The sequence below is a fragment of the Callorhinus ursinus genome, unplaced genomic scaffold (assembly GCF_003265705.2).
Source record: "Callorhinus ursinus isolate GAN/ISIS: 27379988/994484 unplaced genomic scaffold, GSC_fseal_2.0 scaffold110, whole genome shotgun sequence".
NCBI classification, from domain to species: Eukaryota; Metazoa; Chordata; class Mammalia; order Carnivora; family Otariidae; genus Callorhinus; species Callorhinus ursinus.
In genome coordinates this window covers 1,316,880-1,342,630 of record NW_027397172.1, presented here as the reverse complement: position 1 = coordinate 1,342,630, position 25,751 = coordinate 1,316,880, and the positions used below count along the sequence as shown (strand labels likewise).

General features: G+C 47.4%; 1 protein-coding gene across 2 annotated transcripts in view; it reads right to left on the bottom strand.

Moving 5' to 3' along the window:
• Nucleotides 1-25,751, bottom strand: part of SMARCB1 (SWI/SNF related BAF chromatin remodeling complex subunit B1) — a 37,439-nt gene that overhangs the window by 9,813 nt on the left and 1,875 nt on the right. Inside the window, exons 2-6 of one of the 2 annotated variants that reach the window (XM_025857252.2) lie at nucleotides 23,545-23,683; nucleotides 21,689-21,818; nucleotides 17,253-17,390; nucleotides 15,059-15,186; nucleotides 4,935-5,101 (exon numbers count right to left, since the gene is read on the bottom strand). In XM_025857252.2, the coding sequence (XP_025713037.1) occupies nucleotides 4,935-5,101; nucleotides 15,059-15,186; nucleotides 17,253-17,390; nucleotides 21,689-21,818; nucleotides 23,545-23,683 (702 nt within the window). The remainder of the gene's footprint in view (nucleotides 1-4,934; nucleotides 5,102-15,058; nucleotides 15,187-17,252; nucleotides 17,391-21,688; nucleotides 21,819-23,544; nucleotides 23,684-25,751) is intronic. The other variant, XM_025857253.2, reaches the window with a different exon arrangement.

Here is a 25,751-nt window from a genome sequence, read left to right as displayed (position 1 = left end):
GTATGGTACCTGTCATGTGTGGCCAAGTCCTAAAGACAAAATGGGGGGAAGGATAGAAAGTGCACAGGAGGCCATGTTAGCCAGGAGGCCCAAGAAGGCCTCCCTCGGGGAGGCGGCATTTTAGGAAGAACTGAATGGGCAAAGAGCACAGGCCCTGTGGCTCCTTGGAGAGAAGGGTCCTGGGCAGAGCTGGGCCTGAGGCTGTCCAAAGGGCTCCAGCCTCCACAAGGGGCTGGAAGACCTGGGGAGTGTTTTGAGCAGAGAAGAGACACTGACTGCCACTGAGACCTCGGCTGGAGGGAGCCATCTAGCAGTGGGCATGGTGAGGTGGTGAGGAGTGGCTGGACTCTGAGTGGGCTCAGAGACGAGGCAGGGCCAGGACCCCTAAGTAGGCATGCAGCACTGGGGCCAGGCTCCAGCCATCTCCCCAACCGCCAACCCTTGTCACCACATGCACCTGCACGGAACGGGCCCGGTCAGCCCCGCAGAACCTCATGGCTTGACGTGTAAGAAACACTGAGCCTCCCAGCCCTGAGACTGAGCAGAGCCAACCTGCGCCAGGTGCCCTGGTAAAGGCAGCCAGGTCTGGGCTGTAGTCCCAGAGTCCCCAAGAACATCTGTAAATGGCCACTCCGCACTAAGGCACCCCTTCGTGAAGAGAGACACTCCTCAGGTGCCATCGCGGCCAAGATCCTGGCCCTCCACCATGTCCCAGGAGCCAAACAAGAATATCCTCATAGAAGTACCCAGCTCTTCTTGAGTCCCTGTGACCCAAACCTGGGGTGTGACCTTCAGTTTCCTCACCTATAAGATGGGCGCTGTCCCCTAGGCCACCATGCCCATGAGGGCTCTGACCTGATAGACACAGCACTGTCCCATAGCAGCAAAACTTCTCTGGGCCACAGCTGTGTCCAACCTTGGTGCCAGCGAGCCCTTGCGTCAGAGGTGGGCAGAAACCCGACCTGGGGGTGGGGATGACAGGTGGGATGGAGGGCCTGAAGGGGCCCCACAGCTGTCCAGTAGCCAAGAAAGCCTCTGGTCAGGAGAGATGGTGGCAACTCCTGGCAGATTCTCAACTGCCTGACAACTTTCTGTATGGCTGCCCACAAGCTCCATCAGGATTTAAAACAAAAAAAATTCTGAGAAAAGTATCAGGAAGCCAGCTGGTCAGACTCATGAGGACCCTGATCGTGGCCAACCCCATCCATTTGGCAGCATGTTGGTGGGTGTGGCTAACTCCATGAGGCCACTTTCCCACTACAGTTACAGGACAAAGATTCGGCACAGAGCAGAGTCCTCAGGGCCATCCTTTAGAGGTGAGAGGCTAGGCATGAAGAATGCAGGTGAGGCTCCCATTTCTGTATGAAGTTCCTCTTCTTTCTCAGTCAGGCTCTTTTTCTGCTGGTTGGCCATAATATGAAACTAAAATGGGTTAAGAAAAAGATTCGTATTTCTCTCAAAAAAATTAACCACTGGGGCATCTGGCTGGCTCAGTCAGTAGAACAGGCCATTTTTTTTTTTTTTAAGATTTTATTTATTTATTTGAGAGAGAGAGAGACAGTGAGAGCAGGAACACAAGCAGGGGGAGTGGGAGAGGGAGAAGCAGGCTTCCCACTGAGCAGGGAGCCCAATTCATGACCTGAGCCGAAGGCAGACACTTAATGACTGAGCCACCCAGGTGCCTTTTTTTTTTTAAAGGATTTTATTTACTTATTTGTTAGAGAAAGAGCGAGCGAGCACAAGCAGGGGGAGAAGCAGGCAGAGGGAGAAGCAGGTTCCCCGCCAAGCAAGGAGCCCAATGCGGAACTTGATCCCAGGACCCCGGGATCATGACCTGAGCCGAAGGCAAACACTTAACCGACTTAGCAAACCCAGGCATCCCCAGAACATACAATTTTTTTTATCTTAGGTCACAAGTTCAAGCTCCACATAAGAAAGGAAAGGAAAAACATTAAGGGAAAAAGAAAGGAAAAAGGAAAAAGGAAAGGAAAGGAAAGGAAAAAGAAAAGAAGAGAGGAGAGGAAAAAGAAAAGAGAAGAGAAAAGGAAAGAAAAGAAAATGAAAAAGAAATTAACTAGCAAGGAGACTGAATGAGTAAACAAAAACCTCCCCGCAAAGAAAAGCCCTAGATCCCAATGACTTCATTGGCGAATTCTACCAAACACTGAAAGAAGAATTAGCACCAATCTTTTTCAAATTCTGCCAAAAAATTTAAGAGGAGAGAATATACTTCATAATTCGTTGTCCCGATATCAAAGCCAGATACAAGAAAGGAAAACTACAGACTAATATTCCTTATACACTTGATGTAAAAATCTTAAACAAAATGCTAGCAAACTGAATTTAGTGGCATATTAATAGAATTATATACCATGACCAAGTGGGATTTATTCTAGCAATGCAAAGATAGTTCAATACAAAAACTGACCAATGTACACACCATATTAACAGACTGAAAAACCACATGACGACCTCAATCAATGCAGAAAAAGCATTTGACAAAATTTAACAAACTTTCCTGATAAAAACACTCAACAAACTACAAAAAGAAAAAAAACTACTTCAACATAATAAAATCCATGTATGAAAAACCTACAACAAACATCATATTCAATGGTGAAAACCAGAAAGTGTTTCCTTTAAGATCAGGAACTAACCACTTCTAGTCAACACAGTATTGGAATTTCTAGCCAAAGAAATTAGGTAAGAAAAAGAAATAAAAGGGATCCAAATTGGAAAAGAAGAAGTAAAATTACCTCTATTTACAAATGATGATCTTATATGTATGTGGAAAACCCTAAAGATCACACAAAAAAACTGTTAGAACTAGTAAATTCAGCAAACCAACAAGATACAAAGTCAACACACAACTATCAGCTGCATTTCTATATACTAACCAATAAACAATCTGAAAAAAAATTACGAGAACAATTTTATGCAGAACAGCATCAAAAAGAATAAAATACTTACGAATTAACCAAAGAGATGAAAGACTTATATAACGAAAATTACAAAACACTGCTCAAAGAAATTAAAGAAAGCATAAATAAACGGAAAGACATCCCATGTTCATGGATTGGAAGACTGAGTATTACTCAGATGTCAAGACTATCCAAATCAATTTACAAATTCATTGTAATCCCTATCAAAATTTGAATGTTTTTTGCAGAAATAGAGTAAAAACCCATCTTAAACTTAAATTGAATCTAAAGTACCCTGAAGAATCAAAACAATCTTGAAAAAGAAGACCAAGGTTGGAAGACTCACACATCCTAATTTCAGAAGCTACAGTAATCAAAACAGTGTGGTACTGACATAAAAACAAACACATAGAGCAACAAAATCCCAGAAATAAACCCTCAAATATACAGGTAAATGATTTTTTTTTAAAGATTTTTTTATTTATTTATTTGACAGAGAGGCAGAGAGCACAGGTAGGCAGAGGGGCAGGCAGAGGGAAAGGGAGAAGCAGGCTTTCTGCTGAGCAGGGAGCCCGATGCGGGGCTCGATCCCAGGATCCTGGGATCATGACCTGAGCCGAAGGCAGTCGCCTAACCGACTGAGCCACCCAGGCGCCCCCAGGTAAATGATTTTTGACAAGGGTGCCACAACCACTCAATGTGGGAAGGACAGTCATTCCCACAGACGATGCTGGGGAAAGAGGACAGCCACATCCTTAAGAATGAAGTCGGACCCTTACCTAACACCATTTATAAAAATTAACTGAAAACGGACGAAAGACCCAAATATAAGAGCTGATACTATAAAGCTATTAAAAGAAAACAGAAAAAAGCTTCATGACATTGGATTTAGCAGTTATTTCTTAGATATGAGACCAAGGGCACAGGGAACAAATGAAACGACAAACTGTACTTCATAAAATAAAAACTTTTAAGCATCAAAGGACACTATCAAAAGAGTAAAAAGGCAACCTACAGAATGGGACAAAATATTTGCAAATCACATATCTGATAAGGTATTGATATCGACAATATATAAAGAACTTGTTAAACTCAACAACAAAAGAACAAAATATCTGATTAAAAAAAGGCAAAGAGGGCGCCTAGGTGGCTCAGTTGGTTAAGCGACTGCCTTCGGCTCAGGTCATGATCCTGGAGTCCCGGGATCGAGTCCCACGTCAGGCTCCCTGCTCGGCGGGGAGTCTGCTTCTCCCTCTGACCCTCTTCCCTCTCGTGCTCTCTATCTCTCATTGTCTCTCTCTCTCAAATAAATAAATAAAATCTTTAAAAAAAAAAAAAAAAGGCAAAGAACTTGAACACACATTTCTCCAAAGATCTACAACTGACCAACAGGCACACGATAGATATTCAATGTCACTAATTAATGGAAATACAAACCAAAGCCACAATGAGATGATAACTCACACCAAGCAGGCACTGCAGCAGGCAGGCCTAAGACCCAAATCTCAGCACCACCACTCATCAGCTGGACAGTATGGGCAGTATGGGGCAGGTGATGTGTAACCTCTCCATGTGGCAACCTCTTTACCTGTAACACAGCGGGTAAGGCAGCATCTTCCTCCAGAACTGAGGTGGGTTAATAGACAGTGGGAAGTGTGGTTGACCCAGCTAGTCCACAGGAAGAGTGTGGCACTGCTGTTCATCTCACCGTGGGCTTCCCTGCTCTGCCTGGCAGCTGGCTTCATCTCCTCTGTACCACCCAGGCTCTGTTCAACACCTGGCGGTGCCCCAAATACATCCAGAATACATCTCTTACTCAGAGAAATCAGAAATTAGCCCACAACCCTTCCTGGGGTAAATAGCCACATACTACTTTTAAGACAGCCTTCCAGAAGTCCAGTCCCACAGCATGGACCCCAAAACCAGGGCGGTCCAAGGCCTCAATGTACTCTCAGCACCCTGTGACCCACCCAGGACAAGGAAGACCCCGGAGCACGGTGAAGAGCTGCCCACCTTAATGATGACACGCTGGTCTGACTGGTCCTCCAGGATGCTGTCCGTGGGATAGGACTCTATCTGCTGTCTGATGGCAGAGGCGATGGCTGGGACAAATGTCAGTGGGTTCAAATCCAGGTCATCACAGAGGATTTCTGAAAACATCTCAGGGGTCATCAGCTTCTCTGAAATCAGGAGAAAGGGCAGGAATTGCCAACTGATCACAGGACCTAACTTCACCATGTTTGGCCCTAGCCGCCCCATCCCCTTCCTCCTCTGCTAGACATCCCCAACAAAGAATGGTAACTGAGGGTGATCCTCCCAGACATGAGGTTGGGGGAGGAATCACAGGACGAGCATCACCCCCTTCTGGCCCTCATTCCACACACACAATCCTTTGATACCTTGATCTGGGACTTCTAGACTCCAGAACTGAGAGGAAATAAACTGTTGTTTAAGCCACCCAGTCTGGTACTTTGATATGGAAGCCCGAGCAAAACAGCACAGTCTCCTTCCAGGTAAGTCACTTTGAGGTCAGTGTCCCACTGGCACACAATCATTCACCAACTTCCTCCCCAATAGAGAAATCCCTGAGATAGTAGGCTGCTTGTGGCTTTTTATGGACCTTCCCTCAGTTTCTGACTCTCTGGGCAGCACACACACATAACAAGGTGACAAATATGCGGATGTAAATGGACCCTGGATCCTGGAAGTATAGCCATACCAGGAATGAACTTGCAGGGGCCATCTGCAACTGGCCAGATTACAGCAAGGTCCCATGTGGTCAAATGTTTTCTCTCTGTTCTGCCCTGTTGTTGTAACCCAAATTTAATGGCCACGCACCACTTCTGGGATGAGCCACAGACAAGAAGAAAGTCAAGGATGAATCCCCTTATTGGTACATGGCATGATTACATCATCAAGAACCAGGTCTGCTCAACAACTTACCCCACCATTTCCTCACTAGCCCAGAAAGGCTAGAGACCAGCCATCCTAACAGTACCATCAGGACAGACACTCAGCCAGTCTATGATCAGTAACTCATATAGCAAGCAAGCATAGTTAATTTCGGAGATTGCCGCATGGAGCTAAAGTGCCCTATGTGAAGCACCCTACAAGTACAATGTGCAGAACATTATTAAACTTTTTAGTGTGAGGTAATTATAGATTAATATGCAGTCTTGATTACTGTTGCTATATATTAAGACTTGAGACTGGGGAAACGGATTCTCCTACTTTATTCTTTTTTTTTTTTCAAAATTGCTTTAGTTATTCTAGTTCCTTTGCCTTTCCATATAAATTTTAGATAATTTTGTCTATATGTACAAAAAGTTTTGCTGAAATTCTCACAGGAATTGCATTCAACTTGTGTATCAATTTAGGGGAACTAACATCTTGAGTATTCTATTTTTTTTTTTTAAGATTTTATTTATTTATTTGAGAGAGAGAGAATGAGAGATACAGAGCACGAGAAGGAAGAGGGTCAGAGGGAGAAGCAGACTCCCCGCTGAGTGGGGAGCCCGATGCGGGACTCGATCCTGGGACTCCAGGATCATGACCTGAGCCGAAGGCAGTCGCTTAACCAACTGAGCCACCCAGGCGCCCAACATCTTGAGTATTCTAATCCATAAAAATGGTATGCCTTTCCATTTATTTAGATTTTTTAAATTAATTTTATTGGTGTTTTGTAGTTTTTGGCATACAAGTCCTATACATGTCTGTTAGATTTACACCAAAGTATTGCTTTTCTTTTTTTAAAGATTTATTTATTTTTAGAGACAGAGAATTCGCATGTGCATGGGGTAGGGGGGCAGGGGCAGAGGGAGAGAGAATCCCAAGCAGACTCTGCACTAAACATGGAGCCCAATGCCACGACCCTGAGATCATGACCCGAGCCAAAACCAAGAATTGGTTGCTCAACCAAATGCACTGCCCAGGTGCCCCCGAATTATCCCTTTTCTTATTGAGTGAATATAAATGGTAATGTATTTTTTTTTTTTAAAGATTTTATTTGACAGAGAGAGACACAACAAGAGAGGGAACACAAGCAGGGGGAGTGGGATAGGAAGAAGCAGGCTTCCCGTGGAGCAGGGAGCCCGATGCAGGGCTCGATCCCAGGACCCTGGGATCATGACCTGAGCCGAAGGCAGACGCTTAATGACTGAGCCACCCAGGTGCCCCAAATGGTAATGTATTTTTGAGTGTCCATGTGTTCACCAATAGTACATAGAAATACAATTGATCTTTTAAAAAATATTTTTATTTATTTGACAGAGAGAGACACAGCGAGAGAGGGGAACACAAGCAGGGGGAGTGGGAGAGGGAGAAGCAGGCTCCCCTTCAAGCAGGGAGCCCGATGCAGGGCTTGATCCCAGGACCGTGAATTAGTTAGAAATGTGTTACTTAGCTAACAAGCATTTGCGTCCATTCTGGTTGAAGAACACATAATTTAAAATTTCAATTCTTTTAAATTTGTTGACGTTTGTTTTATGACCCATGACATGGTTTGTATGGTTTATAAGGCAGCCGCTTAATGATTGAACCACCCAGGCGCCCCAATACAATTGATTTTTGCATGTTTATCTTGTATCCTATGATGAACTCAATCATTAGTGTTAGCAGGATTTTTTGTAGATCTCTTGAATTTTTTTTTTAAGACTTTATTTATTTGACAGAGAGAGCACAAGCCAGAGGGAGAGAGAGGGAGAAGCAGGCTCCCTGCTGAGCAAGGAGCCCGATGTAGGACTCGATCCCAGGACCCTGGGATCATGACCCGGGCCGAAGGCAGCCGCTTAACCGACTGAGCCACCCAGGTGTCCCTCTCTTGGGATTTTCTATGTAGGCAATCATGTCATCTACAAATAGGGGCAGTTTACTTATTTATTTTTTAAGATTTATTTTAGAGAGCGAGAGAGTGTGTGAGCAGAGGGAGGTGCAGAGTTAGAGAATTCTGAAGCAAAATCCCCAGTGAGTGCAGAGCCCAACATGGGGCTCAATCCCAGGACCCCAAGATCATGACCCAAGCCAAAATCAAGAGTCGGCGACCCAACTGACTGAGCCACCCAGGCGCCCCCAAACAAGGACAGTTGAATTTCTTTCTTTCTGATCTGTATGTTTTTTATTTAATTTTCTTGCCTGACTGCACTGGCTAGGAACAAGAGTGATGAGAGCAAACATCTTTGCTTTGTCCCTGATCACAGGCAGAAAGCATCCAGTCTCTTACCATTAAATATGTTAGCTATAGGATATTTTGTAGATACTCTTTATTAAATTGAAGTAGTTTTCCACTATTCCCATTTTTCTTAAAGTTTTTAATCAAGAATGAGTATTTTGTTAGTTTTTCTGCATCAAAATGATATCATCTGGTTTTTCTTCTTTAGTCTGTTAATATGGTGGATTATGTTGATCAATTTTCAAATATTTAACTAGATTTGCATCCCCGGAGTAATGAACCCTACTTGAGTCATGGTGTGTAATTCTTTTTATATATTGCTGAATTCTGTTTGCTAATGCTTTGTTAAGGATTTATGTGTCCTGGTGCCTGGGTGGCTCAGTTGGTTAAGTGTGTGACTCTTGATCTTAGCTCAGTTCCTGATCTTGGGGTTGTGAGCTCAAGCCCTGCGTTGGGCTCCACACTGAGCATGAAACCTACTTAAAAAAGGGGGGGGGATTTACGTCTATAATCATTAAGGATACTGGCCGATAGTTTACTTTTTCTGTACCGTCTTTAGTTTTGATATCAAGGTAATACAAGCCTTATAAAATGCCTTGGGGGAAAAAAAGTAAAATTCATTGGGAAGTGTTCCCGCTTCTATTTTCTGGAAAAGACTTCAGAGAATTGATGTTAATTCTTCTTTAAATGTTTGGTAAAATTCTCCAGAGCCACCATCTGTGCCTGGAAATCTCCTTTTGGGGTGGTTTTTAAATTATGAATCATACTTCTTAATAGTGATAGGGCAACTCAAATTATCTATTTGATACTGAGTGAACGGTGGTAGCATATGTTTTACAAGAAATTGCTCCATTTTTTCTAAATTGTCAAATTTATGTGTGTAGAGCTTTTGTGGTACTCCCTTTTGATATCCACAGGGTCTGTAGTGATAGCCCATTTCATTCCTGAATTTGATAATTTTTGTTCTCATCTTTTGTTGTCAGTCCTGCTAGGTCAGCTTTACTGAGCTTTTCAAATTATCAGCTGTATTTCATTAAATTTCTCCACTGTTTTTCTGTTTTTAATTTCACTGATTTCTGCTCTCTTATGCTCTGCCTTCTGCTCACTTTGGTTTCATTTTGCTTTTCTTTTTCTCAATTCTTAAAGTGGGAGCTTATAGATTTCAAACTTTTCTACTGTAAACACTGATGCTACAAATTACCCTGTCAGTACTACTTGAGCTATATCCTACAAATTTTGGTATGTGATATTTTCATTCAGGTCGATGTATACATTTATTTCCCTTTAGATTTCCTCTTTGAACCACGAATTAGTTAGAAATGCGTTATTTAGCTAACAAGCATTTGCGTCCATTCTGGTTGAAGAACACATAATTTAAAATTTCAATTCTTTTAAATTTGTTGACATTTGTTTTATGACCCATGACATGGTTTGTATGGTATATGTCCCATATGAAGTTAAAGAAAATATGTATTTTGCTGTGACAGACACAGTGTTCTATAAATGCCAGATACTGTTGGTTGATGGTGTTGGGTTTATATCATCTTGCTCATTTTCTGTCTAGTTATTCTCAGTTGTTGAGAGAGAGAGAGATGTCAAAGTCTCCAATATAATTGTGGATTTGTCTGTTTCTCCTTTCAGTTCTATCAGTTTTTGGTTCACATCTTTCCCAGCTCTGCTGTTTGGTGCATACATACTTAGGATTGCTATGTCTTTTTGGTGGACTGACCCTTTTATCATTGAAGTAGTCCCCCCAACCCTTATCTGTGGTTTTGCTTTTCACAGCCTGTTATCTGTAGCCAACTTTGGTCTGGAAGCAGATGATCCTCGTTCTGATGTATCATCAGAAGATCACAGTAGGCTAATCCTACACCTCAATTCATCTCATCACGTAGGCATTTTATCATCTCCTATCGTCACAAAAACAAGGGTGAATACAGTACACTAAGATATTTTCAGAGAGACCACGTTCATACAACTTTTATTACAGTATTGTTATAATTGTCCTGTTATTGTTAATCTCTTACTGTACCTAGTTTATAAGCTAAACTTTACCATAAGTAGGAATGCTTAAAAAAAAAAAACAATATATATAGGATTTGGCATTACCTGCAGTTTCATGCATCCACTGGGGGCCTTGGAACATATTCCCTGTGGACAAGGGGGGTACTACTGTATTTAATCTCTCTACCTGTGGTAATTTGCTTTGCTCTTAAGTCTGCTTTATCTGATACTAATGCTACTGTTCCTGCTTTCTTCTGATCAATGCCTGCATAATGTATCTTTTCCTATGACTTTACATCCAACCTACCTAATCATTATATTTGAAGTAAGTTTCTTATAGATAATATATCATTGGGTCATTTAAAAAATGCACTCTGCCAGGGGTGCCTGGCAGGCTCAGTTCTTGGAGCATGCGACTTGATCTCAGGGTTGTGAGGTCGAGCCCCATGTTGGGTGTAGGGGTTACTTTAAAAAACGAAGTGTTAAAAACCATGCACTCTGGGGGCGCCTGGGTGGCTCAGTCATTAAGCATCTGCCTTCAGCTTGGGTCATGGTCCCAGGGTCTTGGGGTCGAGCCCCACATCGGGCTCCCTGCTCAGTGGGAAGCCTGCTTCTCTCCCTCTCCCACTCCGCCTGCTTGTGATCCCTCTTTCACTATGTCTCTCTCTGTCAAATAAACAAATAAAATCCTAAAAAAAAAAAATGCACTCTGAGAGTCTCTGCTTTTTTTAACTGGTAATTACTGACCTATTAAGTCCTACATCTGCCACTTTGTTTTTGTTTTTCCTGTTTTCGTTTCTTACCTTCCTGTGGGTTACTTGAACACTTTTTAGGACTCCATTTCAATTTATCTACAGTGTTTCTGAGTATATCTCTTTGTGTAGAATTTTTAAGTGTCCTTCTCTATGTAACATCATATACACATAACTTACCAGTCTACTGGTTTCTTCATTTTTACCAATTCAAGTGAAGTACAGAAACCATACCTCTTATCATGTCCCTTTACATTTCCTCATTTATAATGTAAGTATCTTAAACTATTTCCTCTACAGGGCGCCTGAGTGGCTCAGTTGGTTAAGCGACTGCCTTCGGCTCAGGTCATGATCCTGGAGTCCCGGGACTGAGTCCCGCATTGGACTCCCTGCTCAGCAGGGAGTCTGCTTCTCCCTCGGACCCTCCCCCCCCATGCTCTCTATCTCATTCTAATAAATAAATAAAATCTTAAAAAAAATTAAAAAAAAAATTTCCTCTACATACATTTAGAACCAATCAGACAGCATTACCACGTTTGCTTCAACTACTAAAAGTAATTTAGAAATCTCAAGAGGTGAAAGTAAGATTATATTTACCCGTATGTTTGCTTATCGTATTTTTTCTTCCTTCCTGATGTTCCAGTTTCTTTTATCATCTCCCTTTCTTTTTTTTAAAAGATTTTATTTATTTGAGAGGGAGCGAGTGAGAGCACGAGCAGGGAGAGGGGCAGAGGGAGAAGCAGACTCCCCACTGAACAGGGAGCCTGATGCAGGGCTCGATCCCAGGACTCTGGGATCATGACCTGAGCCGAAGGCAAACACATAACTGAATGAGCCACCCAGGCACCCTATCATCTCCCTTTTTTTAGGTTAGGTCTAAAGACGATAGTATTCCTTCATCTGAGGATTTCCACTTCATTCCTGAAGGGTATTTTTACTGGGTGTAAGATTCAAGATTGGCAGTCCTTTTCTTCCAGGGCTCGAAAAACCATGTGCCATTTCCTCCAGCCTCTGTGGTTTTGGATGAGAAATCTGCTGTCATCCCAGGTCTTTCCCTCTAAGTCAGGTGTTCTTTTTCTTGGCTCTCAAGATCTTTGTTTAGTTTTCAGAAGTTCAACTATGACGAATCTTGGCATGGATTTCCTTGGGTTTATATTGCTGGGATCCACTCAGCTTCCTGAATCTGTCATTTGGGGACTTTAGGCATCCAAAGTGAACACATGGACACAAATCTCTAGAACCTGCTTCCTATAGCCATGCCTTACAGAGTTAACCTGCAGGGCCCGGGTCACCCCTGGCCTGGGTGCAGGAGCAGATTCCACACCTTCTCCTGAGGCAGCTCAGGGCCCTGCCTTGGGATCCCCTCAACCCCTGGTGGGGCCATACTGACATCCATGTGTTCTTGTTCAGCAGCTCATCCTTTCTGGAGGATTTCAACATACCCCAAGGAGGCTGCTATTGAGACAGATAATGTCATACTTCACCAGCAACTCACAGATAAGCTCTCTTTCATGTCCTTCTAAGAGAAGATAACCTTGAACTCGTTGTTAACAGATACCTTCCCAAAGTTTGTTGGAGACAAATCCTGGTTATGAAGAATGTCCTGGTTCTGAAGGACATGTAGTTCATTCATGCCGCTCAACATTTTTAGTACCTTTGTGATAAAATGTCTCACACCCACCTTTTTTTTTATAAATGTTTTTTTTTTTTTTAAAGATTTTATTTATTTGAGAGAGAGAGAATGAGAGACAGAGAGCATGAGAGGGAAGAGGGTCAGAGAGAGAAGCAGACTCCCCGCTGAGCAGGGAGCCCGATGTGGGACTTGATCCCGGGACTCCAGGATCATGACCTGAGCCAAAGGCAGTCACTTAACCAACTGAGCCAGCCAGGCGCCTCACACCCACCTTTATGGTTACTTGAAATTTTAAAGTAAATTAGATACGACCACGAAAAACACCAGCGATTTTGAACATGCAATTTTAACTCTCATGGCAGGGGCACAGCTTCCTAACCACCAGTTAAGAATTACAGCTCTTAGATATGCTAAATACCACTGTGGGCTGAGGAAGAGTTCACAGAACAAAATTATTTTGGTTCTCCAAGGGTTTGTACCAAATTATACTTCATGGGGGATATGGTATGCTACCGGAGGACTCCTTTGAGGAACAGCCTGGAGAAACTCATGGCAGGGTTCCCAGAAAGATATAGGTCTTCACTGAATTATACTGTGTCCTCCTCCTGAGGGCCAGAGGGAGAGGTTCTCCTGGATTCAAGTACTGTGTATGATTTTGTCACTTCTGAGCCATGAGCGGCTGCTCATCTTGACCACACTGGGAACTGCAGAACCGATCATCCTGTCGCTCTCTGCCTGGTTCTAAAGGTCCGAGCGTCATGCCCTGCCCTCACAACGTACGCCTACTCAACTGTGAATATGGCCCAGAGCACTGGCTTCATTTGGTATCTTCTTGTTTCATTTTCCGCTTCATCCGATTTTTCCTCACGACATCTTTTGCATTTGCTTTGTTCTTTCCTACCAAGCATTCTCACGTAAGATGCCTTATCCCTTCTGGACTAGGGTGGGAGTATAAATAGTCTGAGCTTTCTACATGTTCCTCAAAAGAAAAGTATCATGCTAATACATGTAGGGAGTCAACTGGAACAGCTAAGTTCCTATGCCATGGCCTACGGCCAGGTTCTACGCTAAATGTTGTAATAAAAGCAGTGATAAAAAACATGCTCCCTGACCTTAAGGGATTGAAATGGGGGGAGAGAAAGATGAATTAATAATTAACTCTAACAAACGCCAGCTGAGATCAGCAGAGAACGGTGTAACAGAAATGTGCGGCACAGGCCACCGCCTGGCGCTCGTCAGCTGTCCTGTGCCCATGTTGGAGTATCACCAATGCACCATGCCTGCCCTGTCTACACTCATCACAAAGTCCTGGAACCCCTCACCACATCTCCCCTTGGCCACATCCTCTCTCACCAGCTAACCTGTGGGCCCTGGAGGACAGGCACCCGGCTCTCAGGCCTTGTTCCCAGAGCTGGGCAGAGGCCCTTGGACTCAGGCCTGGCACATCAAGTCCCAGGACATGACCAAAGGAAGCAGGCTAATGCCTCCAGAAAGTTCCAGGCAACCACGTATCAACAACTACACACGTTCCTCCCTGAGGAAATCCCCTCTGGGAGAAAAAAGTTGTTAGCGATTATGTTCTCTGCCCTGGAAACGTCTAATAGCAGAAGGAGTTCTAGCAAACAGAGGCACTACAACTCATCAGAAAATGAGCCAATTATGAAGCAAACAGAGGCACTACAACTCATCAGAAAATGCGCCAATTATGAAGCCCAGAGAAACCAGGAAGATACTTCTAAGCGAAGAAAAATAAAACTATACTTGCACTATAACTACAACTCTGTTAAATATGTTTGCACGTGCGAGTGACTGGCAGGGAAACTACTAGTAGGGACGGTGAGATTCCGGGGATTCTCAACTTTTCTTCAATTAAAAATGATACTCACTGGGGCTTTTTCATTGTTGTTGTTTGGTTTTGGTCTGAATATAAATAATGTGCTTGTTGCAGAAAGTCTGAAAGATTCAGGAAAACAATAAAGAAAAAATAAACACAGGTGCAATCCTCTTTCCTGAGTGGGATACGGACGAAACACTCTGGAGAACATCTCCTATGCTTTCGCTTGCTCATTTGCACAGAGTCATGCTCAGATTTGGGGAGAGAGGCAAGAGCAGGCACCTGACCCAGGACTTATAGAGCGAGGATGGGAAGAGGAAGAACAGACAGAGTGAGGGCAGACCTCGAGGGGCTGAGAGAGGTAAGAGCACATACACACAGCACCGTGAAAGACCAGGGGGGTGCACAGGGCTGATGGGAGATGCGTGGAGGGCCATGCCCCCAAACTGGTCTAAGCAGCATCAAGGTCATCATCGAGCTCTGTGGACAGACAGCCTGCATCGTGACTGGCCCCTGACCCACCCAAGCTCACTGGGAGAGGAAGGAACCTGAGGCTCATGTGCCCAACCCACAGGAAATGGGGGCAGAAGCAGGATTTGAACCCAGAGTCCACACCCTCCCCACCTACGCCATGAGGCTCTGAATGTCGCATTCAGAGTCCAGGATCCCAACGAGCAGCAGGCAACAAAAAGGACTGTTCGCACCGTAGCCGGCCCTGGGCTGCGCGCAGCCCAACCGCCCACATACCATTCATGTTCCAAGTAAAGGCATCTCGAAGCTTCTGCCCGTCGATCTCCATGTCCAGCCGGATGGGGACCAGCACCTCAGGCTGGGATGCATTCTCATGGATCACAGCTGGGTCGTGGTCATCAAAGCTGGAAGTGAAGTGGCAGCAAAGTCAGCAGGGGGTGCTGTGGGTCTCCACACTCAGGGCCTCCCTCTCTGCACTGCTGGTCACTGCAAGTCTGGCGAGAGGGGAAAAGCCCACTTCTTATGGCGACTTGTCAACTAAGGGCTGAGCCAGCAGAGACGAGCCAGCAGGGGTCCTGCAGCCACAGGGGCAGAGCTCCACACTTCAAGGGCACACAGGGAAGGGAGAGGGAGTTGCAGCCTTGGGCAGTGAGAGATGACCTTGACGCATCCCAAAGGAAAGGAGATTTAAGTCCCAAAGCAGGCCGAACTTTCACAGAAAACTGCAGGAAAGGAAGGGTATTTCCAGAAGAGGAAATACTTGAGCAAAAGCCAAGGGGCAAGAATGGTGAGGAGCTGTTGAGGGATCGAGAGCAAGAGCACCGAAGGCAGGGTGCACTTTGGCGGGGGGAGGAGAGCAGCGTGGAGGACGCAGAGATGCTACAGGGTGTCCAGGTACCCATGCTTCTCCACCTCAGGCTACAGAATCCAGCTTCTACCCTGAGGGAGCCCCAGGAGAACCCAGAGCAAGGCAGTTCTGTGGTCATATCTGTATTGTAGGCAGACAAAGAGGGAACAGGTTGGACTGGTGAGGCAGATGGGGGAATGCCGGCCGGTAAGGGGACCCTAAGGGTGTCTGTGGAATACAGAGGGCTGAGACCTGCTCTCAGGAGGGGCAGAGATGACAGACAAACCAATGAGGAAAACACACTGCATGCCAGACACCAATGCTCTGGGAAGCATGGACAGGGAAAGGGACAGGAGTGGCCATTCTAAAGAGGGGGAAGCAGCTCTGGGAAAGGGACATTCAAATACTGATGGGAAGGAAGAGGGAGAAGGGGTTCAGCCATGTGGACGGTGGCAAGGAGTGAGTTCTTGGCAGAGGGAACTCCAAGGGCAGAAGCTTCTGGGTGGCTCTGAAAGCAGCGTGGAGGCTCATGGGCCTGAGGGTGAGTGAGGGTGGCAAGAGAAGAAGCCAGAGAGCGGTGGCCGCTGTGAGGACTCCCTGGTGGACACGTGACAGGGTATCTGGAAGACCTGCGACAGGAGTGGTACCATCTGCCCTGGGCAAGGGAGCCCACACCTGAGTGGGGGCTGGCCAAGGGCGGTCCAATTCCAGACACTTGGCACGCTGAGAAGCGAATCTGCCAAGACTAGCTCTGTGGCATGAGAAGGAGGAAGTTCTGGGATTTCAGGCTGAGCGCAGGAAGGATGGGATTACTGTGTCCTGAGTTGGACAAGTCTGCAAGCAGTGTGTGACGGACACCCGAGGATAGCATGTAGGGGTGAGGCTGGGCTGCAGAGGTGAAAGTGGAAACTTGAAAAAATGCCTCCCAAAAGATATCCAGTGCTAATCCCTAAAACCTGTGACCATTATATGGCAAAAAGCGGGAGAGGGGACTTTGCAAATGTAATTAAGGAACTTAAGAGGAGAAGATTCTGCAAGTAACCCTGAATCACATCACAAGTGTCGTTTTAAAAGAAGACAGGGCCATTTCACATACACAGAGGAGGAGGCCCTGTGATCCACTGAGACACAAATTGGTGATGCAGCCACAAGCCCAGGAATGCTGGAAGCGACCAGAGGCCAGAAGAGGCAGGAACAGCTTCCCCCCGAGAGCCTCCAGAGGGAGTGGGGTCCAGCCAACACCCTGATTTTGCTGCACTGAAACTCCTGCCCCCCAGAACCGTAGAAATAGATTTGTGTTGTTTTAAGCCACCCAGCTTGCAGTGATGTGCTCCAGAGGCCACACGGAACTAACAGTAGGGATCTCAGTGGGATGGCGTCTCAAACCACAAGATCCAAGGGCTGCACCTTCAGGAGCACCACTGGAGGCGCTGGGGACACAGGAGAGAGCGGCGAGAATAAAGCAGGCAGGGCCCGGGGCTGGAGTGAGCCGGAGACTGGCTGTTCCAGAAGCCGAGGGGACAGTTTCAAGAAGGCAGCATAGTGTTTTAGGGAACACAAGGTCAAGGCAGAGGGAAGAGGCTAAAACTGAGGTGGAATCCGTGGGGGGTGAGGCATACTCACCACAGAGGGAAGGTTCTCTTCTTGTCCCGGCCCATGCGGTTCCTGTTGATGGTCGTGGAGCAGGGCACAGCGTCCAGATGGTGGGAGCTGTTGGGCAGGGTGGGCACCCACTGGCTGTTCCTCTTGGCTTTCTGTTCCCTGGGGAGACACGAGAAATGCCCCTGCTCAGTCCAGGAGCCCACTACTGGCGATCAGCCTCCAAGTCATGGTCAGTTGACACCCACTGCACCCCTGCCAGGCTCCAGGACCCCGTGGGGACCCCTAAGCACCCCAGATTCTGCATGTATCTACTCCTGAGGCTCCCACTGGCACCCACTCAGAGGCACCCGTGCTAGGGGAAGGGTGCAGAGCGGCCCCAGACACAGCAGAACAGCGCCCAGCCCAGCACACGAGTCGCAGTATAACACAGTATGTGCTAGGCATGACTCCATGGAAGCATTATCCCCTCTGCAGGGAATGCACATGAGGAGGAGGCTTCCCAGGGAAGCAGACCCTGGAGTGGGGCCTTATGCACTGAGTTGGGGCTCACTGGGAGTGGGGGGTAGGGCATTTCCGGAAGTGCACAGGTGGCAGCAGAGAGGAGGCTTGGATAAGTTGTGGGCTTGGCTGGGGCTGGAGAGGCGGGACAAGGAGAGGGTCCCAATCCTACGGCTGGCATGCTCCGTGAGAAATGACTGCACTCGGCAGGCGACTAGGAGTCCCCGAGGAGTTTGAAGAAGGGAGAGACAAGATCAGACTAATCTTTTAGGTACACAGGCCAGCTTGAGATGGACAAGGCAATGCTTCTGGCTTCCAGGTTTCCAGACCAGGAGGGCTGAGGAGAAGCTGTGTTAGTGAAAACTTTCTATAAAGTGAGGCTCAAAGCAAATAGCATACCATAAAAGGGCTCACTCTTCTCTGCAACTTATAGGTTCCTCTTACTACCAGGAAAATACCAAAAGGCTATTTTAAACCAAGGCTCCAGGCCTGGGTTGGTTTAAAAGACAAGTGCTCGGGTTCCCACTATGCCCTGTGTATCACTTTATCATCCTCAGGGCCACCTTCCCTAGTGAGTCTGAGCAACGTGAGGGCAGCGCTGACTGTGTGTCATTTGCTTTTATATCCCAACACCCACACCACATCTCCTTCAATAACTGTGGGCTACCGTTCAGAGAACATGACAGCAACTGCGCAATTTACCTCCCATCCGTGTCCCCACAGGAGGGGTGGGGAAACGCAGCTGGCAGCCCTTCTTTCTATGGGGTGGTGGAAGGCAGAAGCAGTGGCCATGACCTGCCAGGCCCCAGGCCCTTTGACTCTTTCCTCTTCTAAAGCTGGGGCCACCTGCGTCTCCAATGCTACAGTTCCAGAGTGCCCCTCTTCTGAGGGTGGGGCAGGGAGAGATGTACAGTACCAAACTCGGCTGGAACTCTGTCAAGTCCCCCATACCCACATCTTACTCTCATCTGATGACCGGCCTTAACACATACCAGAGGCCTGGGAGAAGGAGGAACGTGGAACTAATTTGGGCAGGGCTTACAGGACAGCAAGGCTGGGGCCCCCTACCACAGTCCAGCTGGGCCAGTGGTTTCGAATCTTGGCTACACAGACTCACGTTAAGAGTGCAAAATTTCTGGTAGGAAATCTCCGAGCCTGAGGAAGGTCCAGGAATACAAGTTCTTTACAACTTCCCTGGGCAATGCTGGTGCAGCAGGGCCTGTATTTGGGAACCTCAGGTCGAGACCACCACCTCTTTCCCGAGCCTCCTAGAGCTGGCTTTGAGGTTCCCCCTCTGCCCGAAAAATCCTGCCTTATCTCAGCAGAGATCTCGCTCATTCCCAGGCCTGGGCAGCTGTGCCACGCCCCTGTCAGGTAGCTGTCTCAAGGAGCGTGCAAATCTTGTCCCAGACACGGCGAGGAAGCCAGACACTAAATCTGAGAATCTGGCGGGATTCAAACTTTCTTCTGCTACACGTAGGTTTGCCCAAGAGGGGATATCCAGCCTCTGCCCTACCTTTCCAGTGACGAGGGGGCATGCCAGTCCTCCTGTGGAGCTGACTGGGCAGTGGGAAGGCACTTCCTGAGCACAGGGCCCAAGGAAAGCAGCTTCACTCAACCTCTACTCCCAACCCTCCCGGCAGTTTATTTTTTAAAGTAGGCCATGTCCAGTATGGAGCCCAATGCAGGGCTGGAACTCCCGACCCTGAGATCTAGCCCTAAGCTGAGACCAAGAGTCGGCCACTTAACCAACGAAGCTACTCAGGTGCCCGCCTCTCAGTAGTTTTGGGCTCTGGGGTAACTACAGTACTCTATTCCCTCAGCTGTTGCTCATATGAAGTGTTTGTATGAAGTATGAAGTCTCATCAAGAAGTGTTTACTGCCCCATAAAAGGTTCCTGGCTGACATGTGCAGACTTGAAAGCCCCAGCCATATGTACATGATTTCCTTCTGCCACTTCCCTAGGAAAGTCTAGCCATCCTTATGTTCTTACCACATCCCTCGGGGAAAGAGGAATCTGCAGAGCACACATCTCTTAACACTGGCCAAGTGGGATGTGTGTCACCTTTAGGTGAGGGTGGGGGGAGGATTATAAAAACGACCCAAGAGTAAAGTTGAAAGAAAATCTAGAAAGAAATGATTTTTCCATAACCACATCACTCAAAACAATAACCCTCCGTCCCCCCCCCTCAGTGTCCCCAGGGTTTTGCGCATCTAAACGCATGTGTTCTTGAGAGCTGAGAGGGTAACGGAGGTATCCTGCACAGCTCACTCACACGAACCATGTTTCTGGTTGCCACAAAGTCTAATTAACTACGACCTAAACAGTTACCTTATCCCAGTCTATCTGGTTCAAGGATATAGTCTCTCCTGGTCTACAGCCTAGTCTGTCACACCCTAGTCTACTCAGCTGGCTGCACGTTCTCTCACTCAAGCCTCTCCCTAAGGCTGGAGGCTCAAGTGGCTCCATACTGTCTGTCATTACTCATGATGCTATCGAGTGCCTCTCGATGCATATAATGATTTCTGCTGGTGGTGGTGGCCTTTTAAATTATTTGTCTGAGACACATTCCCAGGGGTGACATTAATGGGCCAGAGAATAAAAACAGGTTGGTGTCATCACCATGGCCTTGTACAAGGCCTCTGCAGGGTGCCTGAGTGTGCCAGCTCTATCCTACCTTCCCCAATTCTTTATGTCGCTAGTCATTTATTTTGTTTTACTTTGAATTCTTAACATTACACAAGGACAAACATCGTCTCCTCTATTTGTTTACTCCGTGTGCTTCCAGGGGGGCCCACTCTTTACCTATTTAGCTACCCGGGTATCTAGGTTTCTCTTATAAACGTGAATGAGTAAAAGCCAAATAAAACTACCTATGAAAATGAAAAGATAAAAAAATTTAAAAATAGGGCGCCTGGGTGGCTCAGTCGTTAAGCTGAGTCTGCCTTCGGCTCAGGTCATGATCCCAGGGTCCTGGGATCGAGTCCCACATCGGGCTCCCTGCTCAGCAGGAAGCCTGCTTCTCCCTCTCCCACTCCCCCTGCTTGTGTTCCTGCTCTCACTGTCTCTCTCTGTCAAATAAATAAATAAAATCTTTAAAAAAAAAATTAAAAATAAATCTGAATGAACAGACTCTATAATGTAACCACCGTCCAATTACTTACCTAATTATTACTGTAAATACTCTTTCAAAGGTTCCAGGCTTCTATATTAAAATCTATCATTCACAGGCACCTGGGTGGCTCAGTCAGTTGAGCATCCAACTCTTGGTTTCCGCTCGGGTCATGATCTTGGGGTCATGGGGTCAAGCCCCCTGCGCTCAGCACGGAATCTGCTTGAGAATCTCTCCCTCCCTCTCCCCCCTCCCACAAGGCTTACACATGCGTACTCTGTCTAAAATAAAAGAATAAATAAATTTTAAAATCTATTGTTCGTTTCTTTTGTGAATTTATCTGGGCCACTCATTTTTCGAACAGATTAGTCCCACTTTCAAAGCATTCCTAATGACTTTCCAGAACTCAAGACTTGGCTTATGTTTCTTAGAAATTCCAAAGATACGGAAGAAACTTGGAAACCTGGCTAAGACAATTTGTAAACATAGCGGGTGAAGTGTTTAAAAGTATTTTGGTTCAGGGGTGCTTGGGTGGAGCAGTCAGTAGAGCTTCTGACTCTTGGTTTCGGCTCAGGTCGTGATCTCAGGTCCGGAGATCGAGCCCGGCACCCAGCTCCAAGCTCAGCAGGGAGTCTGCCTAAAAAAAGACTCTCTCTCCTTCTCCCTCCGCCCCATCCCACGCCCTGGATGTGCACGCACACACTTGTGCACGCACTCTCTCTCTCTCTCAAATAAATATACCTTTGAAAGTATTTCAGTACAACTGAACCGCAATCAGTTCTAGAGTATGAGAAAAATACCTGCGGGTGTCGTCCCGAGAGCATGCCCCGGCTGGGGGGGTACTACCTGAGGTAGGTGGGCGGCTCCGTGCTGATGGACACCGCCTTGTACTTCTCGTCGTTGCCGTCCAGAATCTCTTCCACCTCTGAGGCTTTTAACAGCGTCACGCTGGTGGCCAGGGTCGTGTACCCGTGATCTGCAAGCAGAGACGCCGCTGCGGTCACCCTGCTGGCGGGGCAGCGAGGAGTGGCAGCCGGTGGATGCAGCACATCGAGGTCCTCACATGCACGAGGGAAAAGCAGGTGTCAACCTTACTACTGCTAAATGCTGGCCTCTTCCAAAAGGGCAATCTGGATGGAGTGCTTTCGGGGTCCTACTGAGGAAACACTCCCAGAGGACTGGCTCATGCTAATTTGTGCCAGGAGCACCGGCTCAGGGCACAGAGGAAGCGCCCGGGACGGCAGCAGCCACGGCACGGCACAGCCAATGGGTGCTCGTGGGGGGGGGGGGGGGGGAAGGAAGCTCCAGAGTAATACCACCAGTGGGAAGAGGTCTGACACCACGGCAATCCATGACACGAAGCAAAGTGGAGAGATGGAATGAAAGATGAAAAATACTTTTCTTTTAAAACAAGAGCCCAGAGAGTTAGAAAGAGCTGCTTCACACCGAACGTCAATTCCCAGCCCTGTACCAGTCAATGCATGCCATCTAGGAAGCAGGACAGGTTCTAGGCAGCTCGACCCATAGCTCTTCTAGGGAACCTCGGTCAAGAGCTGCTACCTGTCAGCACGTTCAGACTGGCTTCTCCTGGAGAAACAAATCGGTTATGGGAACATGTCTCCAAAGCACAGGGCAGAAGAGCCACTGAGACTTCACTTGAGGCTTGCGGGGGTGAAAGCAAAGCTAGGAACTCACTGCGTTAGTGACTGGTGCTCCACTCGGGGGGGGAGGGGGCAGAGGGAGGACAAAAAAGGAGACTTTTTAAAGGAAGTGAGTGGCAATGTTATAGCAGCAGATAAAAAAAGCTCCGGCTCCTGCATTAAAAGAACCACTACTTTGCCCACAGTGGACAAGACCATAGCAGTACCTACAGACACAACCAAACAGGATAGACGGACGTGCACGCACACGCGTCCACACACACACACGCGTGCACACACACACACACGCATGCACAGCTTCAGGCAGAGTCTTCACCCAGGCCCGGGCAGCTGTGTATAAGGCGCCACTGCCAAGCTGAAGCAGTTTCGCCACCTGCCAAACGCCACGCCGCGTCCAAGCCGAAAGGTAAGGGGAGATGCTCCCATCAGAGCCCTCGGAGCGTCTGCAGAGCATCTTCTGGCCCCGCGCAGAGCCACCACTGCCAAAGCCCGCTCATCTCTCAAGTGTCGGGCAGTTCAGCCAGCGAGCCCCAGGCACGCCTCAGTCACACCAAGCAGGGACATGCACACGAGCACTAGCACGCTGCTCGTCAGAATGAGGTGCTACGGGATGGATGTGCTCTGGGAAGCGAAGCGGTGAAAGCCCCAGAGGGGAGTGGGAGCTGGGGCCACCACCCGCCGCTTGGGCTGCATGGAGGGTGACTATGGCGACAAGCCCACGGCAGATGGCAGAGCATCACAGCATTCCTAAAACGTTTTGAGACCAACATGTCTTCACAGCACCCGCTGGTGTCCCGGCCCTGCCGCCCTCACGCCCCCGCTGGCCCTGCTGAAAATACCTGACGAGGGACCACCGGCTCCCTGGAGCCGCTTTCTCGCCTGAGCTTCGCGGCGAGCTCCGGGGCGACCCTGCCCCTCGGACGCTCCCTGCCACACTAAGGTCAGGGCTGCAGTGAAGACACTCTGGAGTGAAAACGTTTTATCTTCATGACATAAGCGAGTGGTTTTGAAACAGGTTTACAAACCCTCGTGAAGACGCACCCTTAGTGTTAGGTTTTGTTTTTTTACCATGTGACGATGCAACTATTTTCTTCCTCTCTTCCACAGTGGCTAGTCGCCTCCAGAGCGAGGGGTATCTCTTGTACAGAGAACCTCGGAACATACGGAGGTAGTTTCCCACCTATGAGTAAAGCAAGAAGGCTCATTATGAGGGTCATGTCTCGGCGCAGAAAGAGAGGGTCGAGGTGCAGAAGCTCTGCCCGACTGAGTGACAAGCAGAACACGAGTTAGCCTCCGGGCACCAGGCTTTCTGCAGCCATAAAAACACATTCTGCTGACATCGAGGGTTCAACCGCAGTGCACATCTGGCCCACATCTGCCCCTCTAGGCAGGGGCCATGACATCTGCATCCTGACGACAGGATCAAGTTCTGAAAGGCCTGACCAGACACTTCTGAGGCAGGCCCCCAGAGCTCACTGAGAAGCTGGTGGTGATTTTGATTTTAGACTAAGGATCCCAGGCCCTTTCCAGAAATGTAAGTCCTCTTTGACTTTCTTTTATCTTAAGAACAGACTTTGATATTTTTATGATGTAATAAACACCAAAAAGGTCTTTTAATTTTAGACAGATGCAGGATAATTTTCCCCATAGCCCCTGTTGGCTTTGTTTAGTAACAAAACTCAAACCAGGAACACGAAAGGAATTTTCCAAAGAGTTTAAAAAGCACTTACTGGCAATCAGCAGATTACTATATAAATCATTGCTGCCCCAACCAACTGCTTCAGTTTGTCTGTACCGGATACTCAAAGTATGACTTCCTTAATGAAAAGAAATCTAGTCTCCAAGTTTTCGTCAAGAAACTCGATTACTGGGACACCTGGGTGGCTCAGTCGTAAGTGTCTGCCTTTGGCTCAGGTCATGATCCCAGGGTCCCGGGATTGAGCCCCACATCAGGCTCCCTGCTCAGCAGGAGGCCTGCTTCCCCCTCTCCCACTTCCCCTGCTTGTGTTCCCTCTCTCTATCAAATAAATAAATAACATCTTAAAAAAAAAAACTCGATTATTTAACTGACAGTGACCACTTGGGTCCCCTGAAAGGGGACAGTCGGTAGACTGAGTGCCATGTGTGGCTCCACCTGGGGCCACGAAGCACAGCCCTTTTCTGGGTCTACTCACTCATCTGTCAGACATGCAGCAACTCTGAACTTTGCCCCATGGAGGACCACTTCCATTATTCTTCCCATTTACCTACCCAGAACGATGTATTTGTTAAATTAGAATCGGTTTCTCCCTTTTTCATGAATCAAAGATTTTTATGATCGACAACCAGGGCCGCTGAACAGCCTGACAGAAGAGTGGCCACAGCAAGTTGCTCATGCTCCACACAGAAGGCATAGACCCCTTTCTGCATTATTTGGCTTGAGTACCATTATCATCCAAGGGCAAATGGATAGTTTCCGCTAGGTTTTTCGAAAGAAATTGACAACAATGCCCCCAACCATTACCTTGCAGGTCCTGTAGGGCTCCAGGACACCTAGATCCTTCCCAAGACCCCTTTGGAACTTGGGAGACCGGGGCTTGCCTTCCTGGCTTTCCCCTAAACCGGCCCTCACCCTCTCTTGATGCAAGTGTCCCAAACATAATATGAAGGTTGGGGCGCCTGGGTGGTGCAGTCGGTTAAGCGTCCGACTCCTGGTTTCCGCTCAGGTCAGGATCTCAGAGTCGTGAGATCAAGTCCCGAGTCCGGCTCCATGCTGAGCGGGGAGTCCGCTTGAGATTCTCTCTTCCTCTCCCTCTGCACCTCCCACTCTGCTTGTGCTCTCTCTCTCTCTCTCTCTCTAAAATAAGTAAATAAATCTTTAAAAAAAAATAAAACGAAGGTGTGAACCTGGGGATTTCTTAGGGTGTTCTCAGCTCTGTGACTCTGGCTTGGTGAACACAGCTGTCTGCAGATGGCAGGAGAAGAGTGACACACACGCTTGCTGCAACTGCAGATGCCTCCCCAGAGCCGCTCCACAGACGTGGAATGGCAGCCCTGGGGCTGTTGCTATGGCTGACCCAACCTCTCTGAATATGGTGTCTGTTTTCCAAGGGGAAGGGGACTAGAGGCCATCTACCCAATGCTGTCACAGGAGCTACTGGTTATCTATAGTCAGCCTCCTGATCTTGAATCCTTTGCAGACCTCCAGAGACCTGACAACTGTTCAGCCCGGCCCAAGAGAGCAGACGCCTCTCCCCTCTCCCATCTGG